The 13,438-nt window shown below is 44.4% G+C and overlaps 1 protein-coding gene across 1 annotated transcript in view; it reads left to right on the top strand.

Annotated features, from left to right (window-relative positions):
• SLC30A9 (solute carrier family 30 member 9) overlaps positions 1-13,438 on the top strand; it is a 218,272-nt gene that overhangs the window by 175,630 nt on the left and 29,204 nt on the right. Inside the window, exons 11-13 of the mRNA XM_063921008.1 lie at positions 9,016-9,151; positions 9,236-9,275; positions 9,880-9,951. Of these exons, the coding sequence (XP_063777078.1) occupies positions 9,016-9,151; positions 9,236-9,275; positions 9,880-9,951 (248 nt within the window). The remainder of the gene's footprint in view (positions 1-9,015; positions 9,152-9,235; positions 9,276-9,879; positions 9,952-13,438) is intronic.

Here is a 13,438-nt window from a genome sequence, read left to right as displayed (position 1 = left end):
GCCAGCGCCATTTTCCTTTGCTGTACTCTGGTCCTTCCTCACACTGCTGAATGTATCAGGGTGCAAAACAGGGGGGGGGGGGGGTGTGCACAGTCAAATGGTGAAATATATGTGTAATATAAAGCGCTGCAGATTTGGGGGCATTCTATAATGTTCAGAACTGTTAATTAAGTGCTGTGTTATGAGCTGACAAACTCTGTCTGGGTCTCTCTGACATGTTGGGTACACATGTGTCGGCATGTCTGAGGCGGAGTGCTTCCCACAAACGGCCGTGGGAGTGACCCTGTCGGCACGGCCGACTCCTGTTACATGTGAGTCAACATGTAAGTGGATGGACAAGTGAAAACTATATTGGGGACACAGACGAGGGGGGGGGTGACCCTGTCGGCACCTCCAATATATGACTGGGCAAAAAATTGCATATTAATGTGATGCATATCAAAAAGGGCTATGCATATACGTATATATATAGAAAGGTTGAATAATGCGGTGTAAGAGACACAGGAATATTTATGGATGTCTTGGTCATACCTATGTTTCCCTCAGACCCCTCGGGGTCGAAAACAGGTTATTTTGTCCAGTTACTACTCCCTTATACCGACACGGATGCTAATTCCTGTGTCGACCATAATGCTTCCTCATGAGATCCCCCCCCCCCCCAAAAAAGGAGCATTTAGTACATGATTAGTACTTAATAAGGACGTATTAACGTCACTGTGGACCCTGCTGTTCCGAACAAAGGGGTTTGTATGTGTGTGTATGTATGTATGTATGTATGTATGTATGTGTATATGTGTATATATATATATATATATATATACATATATATATATACATATATATATATATATATTTGAGTCTATAAACAGATGCACACTCCAATTTCATGTAAATGCCCCCTTTAATCTGTTCCTTCCATGGTCCAGTATGTATACTTTGCAGGAAAAGGGCACTCATATAAATAGCAAATATCTCTTAATTTTATTAATATCCAAAAAGAACACTTTAAAAATTCCATGCTGATGGCATAGATGAAAGTTGAAACACAAATGTCAATCTTGTTATAAGCACATAGAAGTGCTATCTTGTTGCCAAGACAATTTCAAACATCAATGCAATGTAATAGACAAAATCCAAAACTTATCAGTCTGCCGGCCTCGGTCATCTGGTGACCGTTCTAGACTCCTGCACCATGTTACAGACCATCATTGCTGCCAAAGGCCATTCCTTGGAATGTTCAGTTGGCAGGTTCCTTGCCAAGGTGTTCTCGTGGGTCCTGTGGGACGAGGGGTCCGGTTCCCACCTACACATACACGGGATAATCCATGTTGTCAAAAGCCAGGGTTTCGCTCCTGTGGTGGCTCCACACCTCGCACTTACTAGAGGGACGTAGGTTCAGGGTCAGGACTGGGTCCTGGTATCCACGGATGCAAGTCTCCGAGGCTGGGGAGCTATCACTCAAGGGAAAAGCTTCCAAGAAAAATGCTAAAGTCGGGAAGCCAGCCTTCACATGAATATGCTGGAATTGAGAGCCATTTACGACGGCCTTCAGCAGGCGGTACATCTTCTTCAAGATCACCCCGTGCAGATCCAGTTGATAAGGTAACATAAAAAAGCAGAGCTGAGGTGGCTGAGGTGACGAAGACCTCCTCTGGGCAGAAAAATCTGTAAAGGCTCTGTCGGCAATTTTCATTTCGGTGGACAACTGGGAAGCATGGTTCCTCAGCAGACACGATCTCCGTCCGGGAAAATGGGACCTCTACCAAGAAGTCTTCGCAGAGGTGACAAGTCTTTGGGGAGTTCCTCCAGTGGACGTCTCAACGAGAAACTTCCGAAAAATTGTTCCAGGTCAAGAGACCCTCAGGCAGTAGCAGTAGATGCTCTGGTAACCCAGTGACTATTCCGGTCAGTGTATTCCTTCCACTTCCACTGATCCCAAAAGTTCTCGGGATAATAGGAAGAACAAGGGTTCGGGGGAATTTTCACTGCCCCAGACTGACCAAGGAGAGCTTGGTACTCAGATATTCAGGAGTTGCTTATTAAAAGATCCTGGACCTTTTCATCTTCGCAAGGACCTACTACGGTAGGTACCGGGCATGTACCTAGACTTGTCGCGGCTACATTTGACAGCATGACTGTTCAGTGCCGAATCCTACCCGAAAGGGTATTCCCAAGGAAGTCATCCCCACTTTTGTTTAGGCCAGGAAAGGAGTAACGTCTAGACATTACCACCGTTTTTGGAGAAAATATATGTCTTAGTGTAAATCCAATACAGTTTCAACGGAGGTGTTTCAGTAAGGCGTTTTCTCCGTTTCCTACAGGCTGGGGGAAATGCAGACTGCAGTTGGACTCCATTATGGTCCAGTTTTCTGCATTGGAAATTTTCTTTCTGAAACTATTAGCTTCCCTTCCGGAAGTTCAGTTGCGTGAAAGACGCGTTGCACGTCCAACTTTCATTTGTGCCTTCGGTGGCACCTTGGGATCGTCATGTGGGGTTGCAGTTCCTTTAATCACATTGGTTTGGACCTTTACAGAAGGTGGAGTTGAAATTCCTCACTTGGAAAGTGGTCAGCCTATTGGCCTTGGCATCTGCACGGCAGATGTCTGAGTTAGCGGTCTTGTCTCTCAAGAGCCCTTAGTTGATCTTCCTGGAAGATACTGCTGAATTGAGGACTTGTCAGCAATTTCTACCGAAGGTGGTTTCCTCTGTCCACATCGACCAACCTATTGTGGTGCCTGTGGCTACTGACGCCTTCGCTCAGTCAAAATCTCTGGATGTGGTCAGAGCGTTGAAGATTTATGTCGCCAGAACGGCTCAGATTTGGAAAACAGAGGCTCTGTTGGTCCTGTATGCTCCCAACAAGGTTGGGTGTCCTGCTTCCAAGCAGATCATTGCATGCTGGATCCGAAACAGCATTCAGCACGCTCATTCCATGGCTGGTTTGCCGTTGCCGATATCGGTGAAAGCCCTTTCTACTAAATAGATGGGCTCTTTCTGGACGGCTGTCCGGAGGGGGGTCTCGGCATAGCAACTTGCCGTGCAGCTACATGATCGGGGTCAAACACATTTTGCAAAGTTCTACAAGTTTGACACCTTGGCCGATGAAGAACTTAAGTTGGTCAATCGGTGCTGGAGTCATCCGCACTCTCCAGTCAGTTCTAGAGCTTTGGTATAAACCCCATGGTTCTTGAAGTGACCCCAGCATCCTCTAGGACGTATGAGAAAATAGGATTTTAATACCTACCGGTAAATCCTTTTCTCTTAGTCTGTAGAGGATGCTGGGCGCCCGTCCCAGTGCGTACTGTATCGGCAGTTATTGGTTGTGTTACGATTTTTGTCAGCATATTGCTGCACATTCTTCATGCCGTTGACTTGGGTTCTGTTGAAGGCCACGTTCTGCGGCATGCTTGAGGTGTGAGCTGGTAAGATGCTCACCGTGGTTTAACAATAAATCCTTTCCTCGAAATGTCCGTGGGCACAGTTCCTTAAACTGGAGTCTGGAGGAGGGGCATAGAGGGAGGAGCCAGGTCACACCATTTGAAAGTCTTTAAGTGCCCATGTCTCCTGCGGATCCAGTCTATACCCCATGGTTCTTGAAGTGACCCCAGCATCCTCTACGGACTAAGAGAAAAGGATTTACCGGTAGGTATTAAAATCCTATTATTTGCTGGAATTATGTGTATATATGATGGTTACCCCATGTAATGTTGTTGCCATGGAGGTTTTTGCTACGGAGCCGCCCAGCATGTGTAAGTCCGCCTCCCGATGCTTTCGTAACCTAATTGCAAATGCATCTGACCTAAGGTTGACCCCTGGCAGCGCAGACTGGCTGTGCTGTCTGGCGGTCAGTGGCCATTTTTTATTTTTATTGGAGTGTCTGCATGTGTCGTCACGCAGACGCCCCCGAAAACGGTCCTGCACCCCTACTCCCTGTTCGCATCACCCTGCCCAGCCACTGTCGCGTCGCCGCCCCGAAAACGTCCACCGCTGTCAATCACATTGCGGTTGCATCCATCGTGGATGCGACCGCAGTGTGTGAATCTGCGCTATGCGCCGTACAGCGTCAGGGTCAGAATGACCCCCTATGTCTCCTGGTTTGTATCTCTGTGCTGTACAGTGCCGCAGACCTCTGCTGAGCACCAATATAAATTCTAATAATAATCATATGGGAAGTCCCGGTTACACAACCAGCCTAAAAATCAGTATGTGCTTTTTTATGTCCTTGTTTTTATTGATTTTCATTTTTGCAATATAAGGTACTTATGACGCAAACTCAAAAAAGCCAAAGAGATTTATAGCCGTGAAAACGTATAGTGTAAACTTGAACTTAAAGGTATTTAGAATGTCTCATGGCAGTCGTTCCCAAACTTTTTTGAATCACAGCTCCCTGGAGTATCAGAATTTGTTTCACGGCACTACTAGGCCAAATATTGCTTATTCAGATATTTAGAAAGAAATATTAAATTAAGTAAATTGTGTTTATATGTCATCCTTAGGTTCAACTGTGTGATGAGGGACAGGATTTGCTTCTGTTTGTCCACATATTTTATGATCGGAAGCCACCGGCAGTGATTTTGCCTATTACATTAACCATAAATAATTTGAATTGGTCCTGGAGCACCAATCCAAGGCACCCCTGCAAGTGTCCCAAGGCACCCCAGGGTGTCTAGGCATACAGTTTTAGAACCACTGTCTTACGACATTCTCTAAAGTAGAATTACGTTTTCATATAACTCATCTGACATATCTGATGATTTTAGTACACAAATTTCATATTGTTCAAAATTATTTTATTCATTGATCTCCGTTATTATGGTTTCTTTCAGCCACAGATCTTTGAGACCTATAGCCCTTACACCTGCCCAAGTTGCCACATTCATGCACAACATCTTTGTACAATCAGCATTTCCCCAGAGGATAATAACAAGCTCTTTGGACTTCTAGATGCTTACAAATTACAAATGTGAAAATGCATTTCCTATATCAAACTATATCTGAAATTACACAGAACGACAAGAGGATTTACATTCAGAATGGTAGTCAGTGAATATTTAAATACTACCCTGTTCATTAAACATCTGAATGCATTGAAAAAAAGGGGGATTAAATCAATTTCATCAGCAGCTGCGGTGCATAGCATTAAAGTAATAAGATTAGATCTAAATAGCCTATGCAGGGAAGGGATTAGAGAGAAAAAAAATATACAGAATTAAATTACTTTTTTTTTTTTTAAACACTGAAAAGGGCACAAAGTAATCATATTCTATTAAACTGTTCTGCACCATGCTTAGTTTGTGTACTTTTTGCAGTACTTAATTTTGCATGTTATTTAAAAAAAAAAAGAAAAGTTGAGCAGTTACTACACACAAAGGACATACAGTAAAATAAAAACAAGTACATTACCTAAAAAAAAGAGGTGACCAGGAACCTGCGTTATTAGTATTTTTGTGTACATCGTTGGCAACACATGTGACCAGTCTGTTTTACAACCGAGGAGTTCGTTTGTGGTGGTCTGAAATCTGGACAGGATCAGGTATGCCTGGAAATCTGGTCCTATTGGCCACTTACATCGTGTGAGCAGTCCTCATCCAACCAGATTCGAGAGAACCCTTAAGTGATCCAGTTCTTCAAATGATCTGGTCTGTGTATGCTGGATTTCCACTACTATAAACAAATTAACAGAGCTTTTGTATGGTCAAGCTTTGGCTCCAGGGGTTAGATCATGATGTTTATGGACAGCTGTACTGAAACAGTGATTGTACTTTTGGTGTGAACTATAAGTGCATGCAAGTTCTAGGCAATAAATTATAGAACCAAAAAAAAAAAAAACAGAAAACCCCATTCGCTTATCACTGTTGTCCTGTTATCCTGTGAATTTGGACAATATGGCCAATAAAGAGCAAGTGGAATATGTGGTTATAAGAATAATAGGTAAATCATTTCTCACATTTGTATGTGAGTCAAGGTACAGATGTGCCCTCATACATCTAGCCTCAATACACAATCCAGCACAAGATGCCTGGTGGGAGTGAGCCGCAAGGTCCCATGCAACTCTCCTAGCATTGGCCATCTTTGTCTCAATGTTGGGCATCTTAGTCTTGATGTGATGTGGCTAGGATGCACCAGGGATCTGTGCTGATTAATTTGATAAGCAACTACTGATTATGTATATGAAGCTCAACGGAACTTGGGGGTTGGTATGAAAATACCAGCGGTTGGGATCCCGACGGTCAGAATGTCGACTGATTGTGGTGAGTATTTTAAGTTTAACCTCCCTTCCTAGTGACTAACCCCAGTACTCACTGTGGGCATCCATCTGCATCGTTTGTGTCTGGATTCTGACTACATCCTGGAAAAAAGTTGCTGCATTGTAGCACTTTGTATACAGAGTCAGAGACTCGGTTGCACACAAATATACAAGTGTTGCACAGTTGTCTCCAATGCAATGCGGCTGGGACGCACTTACCCAGTCACATTGCATTGCAACTCGGGTGCACTTCTTGGGGAAAAAAAGAGACACCTGACGCTAGCATAGTCTCACGGCACCTTGCGTGCCAAGAGGGGCTGTTTGTTGCGACTGCAGCAACAATATCTGAGGACACATGTTGCAGGCGGTACTACTGTGTGAAGGGCGATCTATTTATCACTGTCCATAATGTGTCTTTACCACTCAGGCCTATCTGCGGACTTCTCATACAGCGATGAACACAGATAATGAGAGAACATTTTTTTTTATTATTGTATAAAGCAGAAGTGACCTGTTCATTAAAGTATAAAGGGATTACTTATTTAATTGGTCTCTGAGAACAGGATTCACTGTCTTCTTTATCATATCTGCCATATAAAAAAGTTTATTTTTTCTTTAATGTAAGCTACAATTCTAAAATGACACTTGTTTATTACACCTTTTAATAGACATGTTTATTAAATTGTCATTTAAAAAAGTTGTCAGTGCTTTTAAATAGGGATATGTGAATCTCCTAGGGCAGTGATCCCAAACTGGGTGCTGTGTCACCCTTGGGTGCCTCGGAGCACTTGCAGGGGTGCCTTGGGTTGGTGGTCCAGAACCAATTCTAATTATTTATGTAATAGACAAAACCAGTGCTTGTGGCTTCCTCTCATAAAACATGTGGACAAAGAGAAGCTAATCCTATCCCTCACAGTGGCGTCACAAGGTGGGTGCGGGGGGTGCCACCAAAGTGCCGGCTTCTGCTCAGTGACAGGAGCTGGGTGCTGCACTGTAACATTACGTGCAGCTACCCAGCTCCTGTCACCATGTAGGAGCTGGGACTGCAGACACGTCAGTCTCCGGGTGCAGGCCGCAACTCCTGGATCCCTGGAGCGACGAAAAGCCGGGCAGGGGCGCTTAGCCACGCCCCCTCCCACTTTTTGCCCCGTGAAGCCACGCCTCCTGCCACACTGGGTACAAAAGAGGTGAGTGACTCATCTGATCATTCACCACATTACTGAACCTAAGGATGACCTATAAACACAATTAATTTAATTTAATAATATATTCTGAATTTCTCCGTAACAAACTTTTGTCCTAGGGAAGCCATGAAAAATATTCTGATACTCTAGGGTGGCTTGATTCAAAAAAGTTTGGGAACCACTGACATAGGGAATACAATATTTCTTATAGCCCACAAATAAATGTGTAAGAGAGCTTATTTATCACTTGTACGATTGATTGTTCAGAGACTCTGTTATTATATGTAAAGCACATTCACACACGGGATGCGGTCATTAGGTCGACACCACTTAGGTCGACAGTCATTAGGTCGACCACTATTGGTCGACATGGTCATTAGGTCGACATGTGCGAGGTCAACAGTTCAAAAGGTCGACATGAGTTTTTCACATTTGTTTTCAATTTTTTTACTTTTTCAAAATTTACGATCCACGTGGATTAAAATTGGGAGCGGTAACCTGTGCTGAGCGCAGCGAGGCACCTTGCCCAAAGCTTGGCGAGCGAAGCGTGCCATGCGAGGGGACACAGAGCACTAATTGGGGTTCCCCGTCACTTTACGAAGAAAATGACACCTAAAAAAACAGGGGGAAAAACCTCAAGTCGACCTTTTGACCTGTCGACCTAATGTCCATGTCGACCTAGTGACCCTGTCGACCTAATGCATGTCGACCACTATTGGTCGACCTAATGACTGTCGACCTAAGTTGTGTCGACACAACGACCCATACCCTTCACACACAATAGATAAATGATGACCTCTATATATATATATATATATATATATATATACATACACACACATACATACATTCATACCGGTTGAGTATCCCTTATCCAAAATGCTTGGGACCAGAGGTATTTTGGATATCGGATTTTTCCGTATTTTGGAATAATTGCATACCATAATGAGATATCATGGTGATGGGACCTAAGTCTAAGCACAGAATACATTTATCTTTCATATACACCTTATACACACAGCCTGAAGGTCATTTTAGCAAATATTTGTAATAAATTTGTGCATTAAACAAAGTGTGTGTACATTCACACAATTCATTTATGTTTCATATACACCTTATACACACAGCCTGAAGGTCATTTAATACAATATTTTTAATAACTTTGTGTATTAAACAAAGTTTGTGTACATTGAGCCATCAGAAAACAAAGGTTTCACTATCTCACTCAAAAAATTCCGTATTTCGGAATATTCCGTATTTCGGAATATTTGGATATGGGATACTCAACCTGTGTGTATGTATATGTGTATATATATATGTGTGTGTGTGTGTGTGTGTGTGTGTATATATATATATATATATATATATATATATATATATATATATATATATTGCTCGTTTTATGTAAATGTTGGACAAGCCTGCAGATATTTAAGAATAACTAAAGATATGCTCATACATTTATGGTAGTTGCTTATCTCCATGTGATCCGTTGTCTGGTGTACGTCAGCACCGGAATTACACAGTATTAAGAACCGTAGGAATTAATTCTGTTCTTTTGTTTTTGGCTTGGCATCACACAGGTACGGCTTTACAAACATGCGCTATATTGCTTCCTTGATCAGCGGTGTTGGCATTTTTATGATGGGCGCTGGCTTGTCGTGGTACCACGGCATCATGGGCCTACTTCATCCACAGCAAATTGAATCACTTCTCTGGGTAGGTCCCACTTCTGCCTTTACTACACGGCAACAAAGCAGCGCTTCCTAGAGAAAGTAACATAAATTCTGTCTTTCTTTGCAGGCATATTTTATTCTAGCAGGATCATTAGTTTCTGAAGGAGGTAGGAAATCATCTTTGCTTTTTCTCTTTTTATTTATTTATTTAGATAAGTTACCAATATATTGTAACATTAGGAACTCTGTATTTGCATTTCTTCCTCATTATTGTCAGGAAGCTCATATTGGATGATCTAATCTGAATAGTTTTCGCCAGAGTAGAAGGATTACAATTATTTCTACTTGTTGCTGTAGATTTAGCAGTTTTCTCAGCCTATAAATCTGCAGACTGATACACGTGGTAGAGGACGCTGTATCTCTGACTGACCGTAAACAGTAAACTGAACCTGCAGACGTTATGCATCTAATTAGAATGCGGCTTTGAATCATATAATAGACTAATAAGTTTAATACATGTGAAAAAGTGCTAATTGGGTGTCTGTGCAACCAATTCTCCACTGAAGGATCTGCCATAACCTGACATACTGGGGGAGATTCAAATGTATGAAAAGTCGGTTGGGTGTCTGTTTTTTCCTGTCTATTAGATAGGGAAAAAACAGACTCGCAACTGAATTTTCAAACATTTGAATCTCCCCTATTTTAGGCAAACCTGTGGTGTTTTTAAGGTTGTACTGTTTTAATAACTGTCATTTCCTGTCTTTGATTTAGCTACACTCCTTGTCGCTATTAATGAAATTAGGAAAAGTGCGAGGACAAAGGGATTGTCCTTTTACCAATATGGTAAGTCCTGGGCTCTAAACTCATCCGTACTATATAAAGTACTGGCTTTCTCCAGTTGATTTACAGAAGAATTAGTAATGCTTAGATTGCTGCCAAGGTTTACTTCCTGCTAAATCTGCTGAATCTGTCCTTAAGTGTTGACCCAACGTATTACTGCAGTTGTACTTTTCAGAAAGTTAATTATTTCCTCCACTCTCCATTACAGATGGTTTACGCCTCTCCCTTATTGTTAGAACAGCATTATAATGGGGATCTAATAGAGTGCATTGTGTAGACATGACAGATGCACCTATGGAGCTTATTGCATTGTAAATTACCTTAATTCTAAGGCCCAACTAAAGATCATTGCTGAAAAATCAATGCTGAATTTGGTCACACCACTTGTTAGTGAACAGCATAGCAGTGTAAGATATTGTAGCAGCAATATCAGTCCTGTCATAGACAGCAAGGTCAAGCTAACCAACATGTGGAAAGATTATATCCCTTTTTTTGATTTGTAGCTTGTATGATAGGAAACTTCTGTAATATTAATCCCATTTTCTCTGACGTCCTAGTGGATGCTGGGTACTCCGTAAGGACCATGGGGAATAGACGGGCTCCACAGGAGACTGGGCACTCTTAAAAGAAAGATTAGGTCTACATCTGGTGTGCACTGGCTCCTCCCTCTATGCCCCTCCTCCAGACCACAGTTAGAATCTGTGCCCGGCCAGAGCTGGATGCACCTAGTGGGCTCTCCTGAGCTTACTAGAAAAGAAAGTATTTGTTAGGTTTTTTATTTTCAGTGAGATCTGCTGGCAACAGACTCACTGCTACGAGGGACTGAGGGGAGAGAAGCAAACCTACCTGCTTGCAGCTAGCTTGTGCTTCTAAGGCTACTGGACACTATTAGCTCCAGAGGGATCGAACACAGGGCCCGACCTCGATCGTCCGTTCCCGGAGCCGCGCCGCCATCCCCCTTGCAGAGCCAGAAGATGGAAGAACCCGGAGAAAATCGGCGGCTGAAGACTCCGGTCTTCAATAAGGTAGCGCACAGCACTGCAGCTGTGCGCCATTGCTCCCACAGCACACCACACGCTCCGGTCACTGGTGGGTGCAGGGCGCTGGGGGGGGGGGGCGCCCTGGGCTGCAATATGTATACCTTTTTGGCAAATGTGCACATAATACAGTTTTAAACTGTATATGTGCCTAATCCCCCGCCATACACATTATTAAAAAAGCGGGAGAAGCCCGCCGCGGAGGGGGCGGGGCTATCTCCCTCAGCACACCGGTGCCATTTTTTCTTCACAGCTCCGCTGGAAGGACGCTCCCCAGGCTCTCCCCTGCAGTATACACTACAAGAAGGGTAAAAAAGAGAGGGGGGGGCACATAAATTTAGGCGCAAAAGGTGATATAAGCAGCTATTGGGGGAAAATTCACTTTCTGTTAGTGTAAATCCCTCTGTTATATAGCGCTCTGGTGTGTGCTGGCATACTCCCTCTCTGTCTCCCTAAAGGACTTTGTGGGGTCCTGTCCTCAGTCAGAGCATTCCCTGTGTGCGGTGTGTCGGTACGGCTGTGTCGACATGTTTGAGGAGGACGCTTACGTGGAGGCGGAGCAGGTGCCGATAAGTGTGATGTCGCCCCCTGCGGGGCCGACACCTGAGTGGATGGATATGTGGAAGGTATTAACCGACAGTGTCAACTCCTTGCATAAAAGGTTCGATGACGCAGCTTTGGGACAGCCGGCATCTCAGCCCGCGCCTGCCCAGGCATCTCAGAGGCCATCAGGGGCTCAAAAACGCCCGCTACCTCAGATGGCAGACACAGATGTCGACACGGAGTCTGACTCCAGTGTAGACGAGGATGAGACAAATGTACAGTCCACAAGGGCCATCCGATGCATGATTACGGCTATGAAAAATGTGTTGCACATTTCTGACATTAACCCGGTTACCACTAAAAAGGGTATTATGTTTGGGGAGAAAAAGCAGCCAGTGACTTTTCCCCCATCTGATGAGTTAAATGAATTGTGTGAAGAAGCGTGGTGTTCCCCAGATAAGAAATTAGTGATTTCTAAGAGGTTACTAATGGCGTACCCTTTCCCACCAACGGACAGGTTACGTTGGGAAACATCCCCTAGGGTGGACAAGGCGCTCACACGCTTATCAAAAAAGGTGGCACTGCCGTCTCAGGACACGGCCGCCTTAAAGGAGCCTGCAGATAGAAAGCAGGAGGCTATCCTGAAGTCTGTGTATACACACTCAGGTACTATACTGAGACCTGCAATTGCTTCAGCATGGATGTGTAGTGCTGCAGCTGCTTGGTCTGATACCCTGTCAGATAACATTGATTCCCTTGACAGGGATACTATTTTGCTAACCACGGACCTCGTATCCACGGCAACAGCTGGGAAGTCGACTTTTTTACCTCAGGTCCCCTCACAGCCTAAGAAAGCACCGTATTATCAAGTACAGTCCTTTCGGCCTCAGAAAGGCAAGCAGGTCAGAGGCGCATCCTTTCTGCCCAGAGGCAGGGGTAGAGGGAAAAAGCTGCACCAGACAGCCAGTTCCCAGGAACAAAAATCATCCCCTGCTTCCACTAAGTCCACCGCATGACGCTGGGGCTCCAGAGGTGGAGCCAGGTGCGGTGGGGGCGCGTCTCCGGAACTTCAGCGACCAGTGGGTTCGCTCACAGGTGGATCTCTGGGTTCTACAGGTGGTATCTCAGGGATACAAGCTGGAGTTCGAGGCGTCTCCCCCTCGCCGTTACCTCAAATCAGCCTTGCCAGCTGCTCCCAAGGAAAGGGAGGTAGTACTGGCGGCAATTCACAAGCTGTACCTTCAGCAGGTGGTAATCAAAGGTCCCCTCCTTCAACAGTGACGGGGTTACTATTCTACAATGTTGTGGTACCGAAACCAGACGGTTCGGTGAGACCCATTCTAAATTTGAAATCCTTGAACACTTATATAAGGAAGTTCAAGTTCAAAATGGAATCGCTCAGGGCGGTTATTGCAAGCCTGCAAGAGGGGGATTTTATGGTGTCACTGGACATCAAGGATGCTTACCTACATGTCCCCATTTACCCACCTCACCAGGAGTACCTCAGGTTTGTGGTACAGGACTGTCATTACCAATTCCAGACGTTTGGTCTGTCCACGGCACCGAGAGTATTTACCAAGGTAATGGCCGAAATGATGATACTCCTTCGAAAGAAGGGAGTTATAATTATCCCGTACTTGGACGATCTCCTTATAAAGGCAAGGTCCAAGGAGCAGTTGGTAGTCGGAGTAGCACTATCTCGGGAAGTGTTGCAGCAGCACGGCTGGATTCTGAATATCCCAAAGTCGCAGCTGATTCCTACGACGCGTCTGCTGTTCTTGGGCATGATTCTGGACACAGAACAGAAGAAGGTGTTTCTCCCGGAGGAGGAATTGTCATCTCTGGTCAGGGACCTCCTGAAACCAAAACAGGTGTCGGTGCATCACTGCACGCGAGTCCTGGGAAAGATG

This window comes from Pseudophryne corroboree, chromosome 1, assembly GCF_028390025.1.
Source record: "Pseudophryne corroboree isolate aPseCor3 chromosome 1, aPseCor3.hap2, whole genome shotgun sequence".
NCBI classification, from domain to species: Eukaryota; Metazoa; Chordata; class Amphibia; order Anura; family Myobatrachidae; genus Pseudophryne; species Pseudophryne corroboree.
Note: the sequence above shows the minus strand (reverse complement) of the source record. Positions and strands in the feature narration are given on the sequence as shown.